At 35.5% G+C, this 10,253-nt stretch overlaps 1 protein-coding gene across 1 annotated transcript in view; it reads left to right on the forward strand.

Moving 5' to 3' along the window:
* Positions 1–8,315, forward strand: part of LOC140755162 (contactin-4) — a 189,116-nt gene extending 180,801 nt beyond the window's left edge. Inside the window, exons 7-8 of the mRNA XM_073090372.1 lie at positions 4,084–4,262; positions 7,814–8,315. Coding sequence (XP_072946473.1) covers positions 4,084–4,262; positions 7,814–7,923 — 289 coding nt within the window. The 3' untranslated portion in view covers positions 7,924–8,315. The remainder of the gene's footprint in view (positions 1–4,083; positions 4,263–7,813) is intronic.
* The last annotated feature ends 1,938 nt before the right edge of the window (positions 8,316–10,253 follow it).

The raw sequence follows: 10,253 nt of genomic DNA on the forward strand, positions 1-10,253 counted from the left end.
TTAACAGTATTCATTTTTTTAATTGAATAAAAAATAGCTACCCAATTATTTGTCAATAAATAACGAAAAAAAACACGTGAGTCGTGCAAAATAAAAAGAAAAAAAGAAAAAAATAATAAATAAAAATTAAAAAAAACAGCTGTACTAGGAAAGTGATGCACAGGCGCCCCTGGTGGAATAAAATGTACATAATATCTATAGATATAGATATATCACCATCCATGTTAATTTTACATGCATATATATAGATATACAGTCTTGTAGTTTTCGTTTTTTATTAATTGCAATTAAACGACACTGAATTAATTAATCATTCGCATTCAGTGACCTACAATCGTCGATTAGAATTAAAAAAAAAAAAATTACTCAAATGATGGATTTTTTCACAAGTTACAGTGTTTTCAGGTTTCACACATGACGGACAGGAAATTTTTTTGACCTATCTTGGTGTTTTTTTCCAATTCTATTGCAGTAAATCAATTTTTAAAAAGTATGGAATTAATCTCCATTAATTTATCTCGACAATAGTATGCAAAATATCTTGATTCCGTGAACTATCAAGGCTATAATAATAAAAATAGCCGCCAAAATGAAGCGAAAAAAATTTTTCGATCGTAAAGCACTCTCTGATGCTTCGCATCATGAGTCGTGCAATAAGTATAGATATCTCACCGCCTTATAATTGAAGGAAGCTCTTAAATGACTTAAACGGTTTAATGACTGTCATGATGTAAATTACACGGAATAATGCCGACATGCGCAGTTAAGATACGAAATCGAAGAAAAAGTGCGGAGAAATATCGTTTAATTCGTAAATGATCTAAAAACTACATTTCTTTAATATTTTTCAAACACGAAAATAGATGACAGTGACAATTGTCAAAAGGTTATATTTTCTTGTTAGGAGCGATTCATCATCATCATCATCAACAACCCATTACTATCCCACTGCTGGGCACGGGTCTCCTCTCAGAATGAGAAGGATTAGGCCATAGTCCACCGCGCTAGCCAAGTGCGTATTGGTAGACTTCACATACCTTTGAGATTTTTTTTATAAATCTCTCAGGTATGCAGGTTTCCTCACGCTGTTTTCCTTTACCGTTTAGCAAGTGATAATTAATTTCTAATACGCACATAACTTTGAAAAATCAGAGGTGCGCGCCTGGGATTTGAACCTCGGACCCCTCGATGGAGAGGCCGAGTTTCTTAACCACTAGGCTATCACTGCTTTAGGAGCGATTAATCTTAACTAATCTATGAGTATATTGTGAATGTATAATAAACAGAGTTTCAATTGTTTTGTTACGTAATTGTGTTCGCAATGTTATTGTTCTGTTTCCTTTCAATTACAATGCTAATATCTCATTTCAATTATGCTTACATGTTTTGATATTCTGGTATAAAGTTTAACCAATATCATCTATTCATACGCAATTTTTTATATTTTGCATTTAAAAGAAAGTTGCATTAAGTTCGTTTTATTTGACTTATTTTGAATTGTTGTTGTGTTTGGAATTCTTTTAGATATTCTTATAAAAGAAAAGAGTCAAGAAAGGAAACAATGTACAACTTTTGTAATACATATTCTTATTCGTAAACTTTCCTTCAATCAAGTATATGCGACGCATAGTCGTATGGATATCCGTCCATGTGCAAACGCCCTAAGAAAGCTAGTTTGACCGAGACACTATACCCGTTTATTTTGAAATTTTCTTCACATTTTACTTTAACAATTTAGAAGTATGTTGCAGTGGAAATTATTTTGAGATTTCCAGATGTTTTTAAGATACGAAAATAGAAAATTAAAAGATACAATTGATACTCAAATTGTAACATTGTAAATATGTATTTAGTAATAAACTTTTAACAAAGTTTGTAATATATCATCTTATTCTTAATCTATCTTAATACATTGAAGTGGCAAATGAACCTGCAGCAGTCCACCTGTACCCTTACCATGAGTTTTAACGTTTTGACAAATATGACTGTTTTGGTTGTTGTTTACGTATTTGCCCAAACAAATTCCAATCAGCGCCCCTAGCGGATTGTATCAGAACTATAGTGTCAGTAACGTAACATTAAATGTCTAAATTGACAAAATGGCGCTTTATGTTTTGTCTCTCTTTTTTGCGAACATGTGAGGTAGACAAAAAGACTTGAACACTTACTTATTGTTACGTTTACTCAGTCTACTGAAGCAAACGGAACAGAATAATGGATTGAGTAAACGTAACGTAAAATTGTGGAATGTTTTGAAAACTCATGGTAAGCTGATTGGAATTTATATGGGCAAATACGTAGACAAATATAAAAACAGTCATATTTGTCAAAACGTATAAATTCATGGTAAGGGAAGGGTACAGATGCGCCATCTTTTGAGTGTGCATAATCACCGCACTTCCAAAATTATGAAACCAAAATATGTATACTACAAAATTATTACCTGTTTTCAAAGCTTACATCACACATTAATTTGGCCTAGGCTGTTACATAAAAGTAAATAAGGTTGTTACACCCGAAACGGATTTGAACTGCTTTTGTACGGCTGCCAAATTTGGCGTTACGAATTAGGCTTGCTCCCAATTTTATGGTCAACAATGTAATGATTGACGCTAATTACCAATTATAGAGATTTATGTTTATTAACCATGGTTCAGTGGTATTCAATTAGGCTTTATATTGTAGAAGACTGGGATTTAATCCAGAGTCTAACATATTGTGTCTATTAGAAAATTAGAAATGATTCGCTGAGAAAATAAACCGTCATTGTTGGTATTTCTTTGTTATTTTTTGAAAGATATATAAAAGAAAGAAACAAACAAAGAATAATTGAAAGAAGTATAACTCATGCTTATGTATATGATACCGGATAATATGATAAAAAAATCGTCATTAATGATATTTCTGTATAATGTACTGTAAGTTTGAAAGGAGAATGATTTGTGGTTCGACGCCTGAGGAACCACCGCCACACCTATTTCTGCCCAATAACAGCAGTGGTAAGCGCTCTTGTGTTCCACTTCGAAGAGTGTTATAATGGAGACATATTTAGTCGAGGCATTCCAACTTAGTCCTCAGAAGTAGCGGCGTATCTGTGGCTGACCTGCGATAGGAATCTAATCCTACCTGGAGTTGATTACATATGTCTAAGGCCGACAGTAGCCACTTACCATCAGGTGGACTGCATACTCATCTGCTACTCCTATATTATTATATAAAAGGGGTGTGTGAAGTTTGCTTAATCAACAGTCATATCACCATATCTATTACCGTCCCACTTCTTTATACTAAAACATGCTCAGCATGAGCAAGACGGCATTATTGAATCAATTACCTCAGTGCTATGCTAGAACAATTTCCTTATAACACCACTATTACGCAAATTACTGTTTATTCTCTTAGAGCTTTCAAATACAATTATACGTGTACAAAGGAAACGTTTCGAGAATGCAACTAGCGACTAAACAGACTAAACACTTGTAACACATAAAGGTAATGACGTCACACGTGTACGTGAACTGGGTTTGACTGTGCTACGTCAAGCGTGTTATTAGATAACAGGTATGCGCTGTTGTGTGTGCGTGCGTGCTTGTGTGTGTCTTTGTGTGTATTGTGTGACCTCTAGTGGCAAATTTTTGAATGGCTTAACTAGCAGCATATATGGTGGGGTGTGTGTGAAATCTCCGGTATTATTTCGAATGGATTAAAGATGTGTCATCATAATCATCATTAGCAACCTATTACTGTCCCACTGCTGGGCACGGGTCAGTTGAGATAAAGATGTGTATAGGCAGCATTTTTCTACCTCACAAATAGAAGTGGCGCCAGCGGTGACCATAACAAAGACCTTTTTATATTTCAAAAACATGATGTGTAATGACAAACTATGATCGGCTTAAAATAGAATCCATGTTATTTGAAGCTGTTTACATATGTTCATGGGCCATGGCCACGTATTACGATGGATTGTAAACTCTTCTGTTACTCTAATCTTTTAAAATAAACCTTGATAATATCGATAAATTACCTTGATAGACCTTATTGGGGTTGATATTTCAAGTTATTTCTCTACTTGACTCCCAGGTACCACAACAGCAGGATGATAAATTATGACGTGGAGCGCGGTATCAACGTGACCACGGACCCGGCGCAGCGGCTCTCCGACCTGCTGATCCCGGCGGCCAGCGTGGCCCACGCTGGCAACTACACCTGCGTACCCAACAACGCTGTCCCGGCTAGCATTTACGTCCATATATTTAATGGTGAGTTGGTATAATTCGCGTTTATTTTGCACGAGCTTTTGCCCGCGGCTTCGCTCGCGTTACGAAGTAATATTTTCATCCCCTATTTTACTACCCCCTTGGGGGTAGAATTGATCAAAATCCTTTCTTGGCGGATGCCTACGTCATAACATCTACCTGCATGCCAAATTTCAGCCCGATCCGTCCAGTGGTTTGGGCTGTGCGTTGATAGATCACTATGTCAGTCACCTTTGAGTTATATATATTTAGATTACAACAAGATTTTTTTTAAAGATTAGTTGTCGCGTAAATTTTACACATTCTTAAAGCTTTTTTATATGTGGTCGGCTTTAGGTAGAATGTCTGTTCTAAGTACAATTTGCTTCAGTTCAGTTTTGTATATACCTAAAAATAAATTTATATTTAAAACATTTTTGAAACAGGCTTTTTGGTAACGTCATTTTATTTTTCGTTTTTCTCTTTAAAAAACCTTTCCTTTGATATTAATGTCATGGGGTGTATAAAAGTAATTTATCCACCATCTTGGGCATCCGCCATATTGTATTTAAAATGACGTCACTAAGCCCGTAATGTATTTTCATTCAAACTAAACATGTACCTACCTATACAAAATTCGTATATCACAAGATTCGAAGCTGAAACCTCTATTTGAGTTGACCTTGAAACTATTCTCCTATCACTTGATAGTGATACATCATCACATTTGCAAACTGGGTCATTTCAAATAGCATTTGGCGCCAAGAAATGACCAGTAAATTTAAGGTCCCTTGAGAATTAAGGAATAATAGGGTCATCTTCACTATTAGTGTGGCCGATTAAGGCCTATGTGACCCAATTACGACACTCAGGGTCTCATAAGAGGTCTATGCTATCCAATTAGAAAGTTGGTCGGCGTGACTACATATCCGTAATTTACAGGGTCAAATATCTCAAGGGTTCCCTTCCTTTAAATTTGTGGGTACTTATTCTTCATTACACCGAGGTCAGATATTTATGGAATGTTCGCCCCGGAAGAGAAAAATTGGACCTCTGGAATAAAATACTGTACCCGACCTATTTTTTTAATAGAGAAACATGAGCATGAAGTCCATCTGATGGTAAGTGGCAAATGCCGCCCATGGACATCTGCAGCCAGGTAAGATTAGATTCCTACCTGTGATCGGGCACAGATGCGCCGCTACCCCTGTGGACTATACTGAAATACCTCAGAAAAGTATGTCTCCTTTATTCGACCCTTCAAACCAGAAAACAGCACCGCTTAAAATTGCTGTTATTAAGAAAAAATAGGTGGGGGTGGTAGTGCTGCCGGAGTTAAACCACAAAGGGATCTACTACCTTTAAACCTTGTATTCTGCGGAATCTTCGAGGAGTTGGTCGGAGAACTCAATGCAACAGCAAGGCAATTTAAAAAGCTAAGCACTCGTTTATAACAATTACTTTAAAAGTACAGTCGCAAACAATTTTAAATAATTGCTATAAAACTCAGGATACCTCAGCGGTGTTTTCCTGGAAGCATTGAAACGTAATTCCGGGAACGATGACTTCCCGGAACAGGAGTTAACGATTCCGTCCACTTCGGTTGATGAAACGATATAAAATGTTAAGACGCTTGCTCTACCAATTGTTGACCGGGCGAGGAGATAAAACTTTTCGAGTAAACAGAAAATAAAACACAACATACAACAGTGCATCAGTATCCTTAGTATGAGTTTTTACGATTTTACAAAAATGACTGTTTTGGTATTTTTTTACGTTATTGCCCATACATTTCTAATCAACGACCCTAGCGGATGGTATCAGAACTGATTGGAACTATATGGGAAATACGTAAACAAAAACAAAAACAGCCATTTTTGTCAAAACGTAAAACTCATACTAAGGGTACTGGTAAAGGATCATTGTCGTATTAAAGTCGGTTGCTGTCTTTTAAAAAGTAGTGGGAATGGTTTTATATATTGCGGGTTTCAAACCATAGGGACATATGTGTCGGACGTATACCTACTTACCAGAAGATAAAAGCTTAACTTTACATATAGTTGAAAAGATTTTCAAATAAAAATAAAAAATAATCTATTATTGAGAGATTTTCAAAGGTTAATCAAATATTTACCTTTGAAAACTTTACCTTTGAAAATTTATTTTAAGATTTCTCAGGTATGTAGGTTTCCTGACGATGTTTTTCTTTACCGCTTAAGCAAGTGATTATTAATTTCTAATACGCACATAACTTTGAAAAAATCAGAGTTGCGTGTCGGGGATTTTAACCTCGAACACTTAAGATCTTTTATCTCAAGATATTTCTCTTGAAGCACGTCATGATTAATTTCTAATTACACATAACTATGAAAAGCCAGAAAAACTGCAACTTGATATACCTACTAATAACCTCTAAACAAAGTAATAAAAACATACAATTAACTCCAATGACTTATTCGAAATTCGACAATATCTGCGTACCTTTTTTAAATTTCGTTCTTTGGCAAAAATTGGATAAAATAATTATTAAGCTAAGAAGCTAAAACATAACGTAAATAAACATTACGGTATAGTCTTATAAGTCCTCATATGCTTATATTTTAAACAAATTAGCTTATTACAATAACTTATCATGTAAATCTCTTTGTGGAAAAGGAAAACATTCCTTTGGGAAATTGAATACATATTTTTCGTAGTGAACGTAGCTTTTTTTAGATAATTACATTAAAAATACACGCTTTGTACACATTTTGGTTTCGTGGATCTAAAGATCTGTCTAAACTAAAGCGAAACGTGGTGTAATTCTTACTTATTACGAGTATTATAAAGTTGCACACGTATGGAGTTTCTGTCGCCGCTTCTTCACCATAGCGAAAGGCCTTCCGAAGCAGATGCAATTTGTTGACGTTCAAAAAGAGTTCTATTTGAATCAATTTTGAATATTTTTTTGAAAAAACAGTGAGTTTATATATTTCTTTGCTACACTTTCACGCGATAACTGTGTAACCGATTTTCATGAATTTTTGTACACGTTGTCAGGAGTTTAGAAAAGGACATATTGTACCTTTTGTATCAAAAAGGGTGCCGTACTCGAGGACTAGACAAAAAGACCTTGACTGCGAGCAAAGCCGCGGTTAAAAGCTAGTATTATAATGTGAAAGAAACAAATGAGTGTGTAGGCCACTGTGTTTCTAACCACTTGCCTATGTTTTATCTTTTTCTTTATTTTATCTTTGTGGGTGGTAGAATCCTCTGTGGTTCTACTCTGGCACCACCGCCACACTTATTTCTGCCTATTAAAAGCAGTGTTAAACATTATTGTCTTCTGGTTTAAACGGTGTGATACGGGAGAAATACTTTTCCGAGGCATTCCAACTTGGTCGTCAGGGATAGCGGCGCATCTGTGGTCGGTCAAGTGGGAATCTGGTCTTGTCTGGGGTTGATTGTAGATGTCCATGGGCGGCAGTAGCTACTTAACATCAGGTTGACTCGTCTGCTACTTCTATAATATATATAAAACTTGTCTACATATTTTTTATATATAAGACGAATAATTTTATCAAATTTGTCCACAGGTGAAAACCCAGCGGCCATGCAGTCCTCATCACCAAGCTTCATCACCACCCTGAACTTCCAGGGTATACTGCTGCCGACCTTGACCTCTCTGAACATCGTCCTACGGTGACAATTGGACTAACGGAGCTAGGCACACAAAAATCCTGGTTTATCATTAGGTCTACCGCGTGAAGTATCTCTGACTGAATTTCTGGGTAAAAAAATATTTCTCAACCCATAATTGTGTCCATAATCCCACCAAGCACGGGTATCTTCTTAGGGTGAGAGGGTTAGGCTAAATTTCTTGGTAAAATATTCTTCGTCAACTCATTACTGTCCCACTAAGCATGGGTATCTTAGAGTGAGAGTTAGGCCATAGTCCACCGCGCTGGCCAAGTGTGAATTGATAGGCACATATAATAATGGTAAAACACACAACACTAAAAACACTTAAGTGGTAAATATTAAAATACTAAAGTGCTTAAATACTAAAATTGTTAATGCACAATTAATTATAACAATTATTTAATAAGCAGATAATATGCTGCGTCGAAAGTAGCAAATGAAAGATGTATTTTTTTTTATTGTATAAACTACCCTACCAAGACGAATCTAACGACACTCATATATTAAAATCAATCGCCAAAGGCAACAGCCTATTCACACAAAAATCAGAACCTCAAATAAATTGACAGAATTACTGAACATCATTGAGACACAATTTGTATTTTCACTCATACTCAGGAATCGAAACAGGAACATTGCTTCACCGACAACTGTATTATGATGATTCACCTAGATAATTTTCCCAGAACTTTATTTTAACTTATTCGGATCAGTTCGGTGTCTTTGAAACAATACCTTTATTGATAAGATCATCTGTTCTTCAAATAGATCATTTCAGGATAAAAATAAACATTTATCCTCGTAAGCAAAAAAGATATTCCTCAGAACAAGGTCCATTAATAAATATGCTTATATTATAAACACATACCTATAAATATCTATATTACAGAAATATTGTGTTATAAATTAAGCTGGGAGTGGAACCCGATACCTTGTACTTGTAGATACGCGAGTCTATCAAACGTTTACGCGAAACACCCAAAAAACAAGTACACATTTACTCAAAACATATTACCAATTCATCAAGTACATACGCTTCTGTTGGGAATTGAACCCTTACCATGAGTTTTTACGTTTTAACAAATAGGACTGTTTTGGTATTTGTTTACGTATTTGCCCATACAATATCCAATCAGCGCCCCAAGCGGATTGTATCAGAATTATAGTGTCAGTAACGTAACATTAAATGTCTAAAATGACAAAATGGCGCTTTATGTTTTGTCTCTCTTTTATGCAAACATGTGAGGTAGGCAAAGAGTTCATCGTCACTTGAGCACTTACTTATTGTTACGTTTACTCAGTCTACTGAAGCAAACGGAACAGAATAATGGATTGAGTAAACGTAACGTCAATTTGTGGGATGTTTTGAAAACTCATGGTATGGGTACAGGACTCTGCACTGTTATACAAAGAGTATACCTTAAAATCAGAAATACTTCACGCGAAACACAAATGGGTTTTAATGTAAGTAATTAAAGAATGGTGATTGATCGTTTTCTACATTAAAACGGCTGGCTCTATACACTCGTTATCCGAATTTCATTTCCAGAACATGTTTTCCGAATGACCAATAATTTAAATACTTTCTACTTAGGGTTCCTTTGTCGCCTTGAAAACCTTGAAAAAAATCAACACTCGTATAGTCCTCGCCAAACTGCTAGTCTGCTCTGAAGATGTTGCGAGCAGGTAGATACAATTTGCTATGGCGACGCGATTCATTTCTATATTCAAAGCGGACTAGTAGTTTTACGCGGACTATACCATATTTCGTTCTCCAATACAATATTTGTACGCAATGGAAAATGTCGAAAAAAGTCGTGAATTTCTTTGACAGCGAAGAAGCTTTTGAAAAAGTTTTTCCGATGCGGAAATCCGAGCAGTCCTTCATGTCTAAAGAAAGAACCGACGAATGCGTATTTTGCTTATAAAAGATGGAACTCGCATGATTCGTTATTATATAAAAAGCCATGGTACTACAGTATCAGGGGGCTTACCACCATCTTTTAAAAACCATCATAATTCAGGAAAGTTTTATTTCCTCCTTAAAACAGTAAAATATTCCGTCACACACAGTTGAACAAACTTAAACCCTTATTAATGTTTCGCTTATCCATTGTATAAAACCAACTGAACATATTTTACTTAAAAAGTTAAATTTCCCGCGAAAAAAGTAAATAGTATTTATTTATTTATATTATGATTAAAATAATATTGTTTTAAGAGACGGTAGTGACCCCCCAGTTTATACTATCGAAAACTTAATTCACCTAACATTGAAAACACGAAAGTGCTGGTGGCGTCGCATTTTGGGCTCTATTACATCGGAACGACATG

This window comes from Epargyreus clarus, unplaced genomic scaffold, assembly GCF_041222505.1.
Source record: "Epargyreus clarus isolate Ecla_fem2 unplaced genomic scaffold, WU_Ecla_fem_2.2 ptg000032l, whole genome shotgun sequence".
Lineage (NCBI taxonomy): Eukaryota > Metazoa > Arthropoda > Insecta > Lepidoptera > Hesperiidae > Epargyreus > Epargyreus clarus.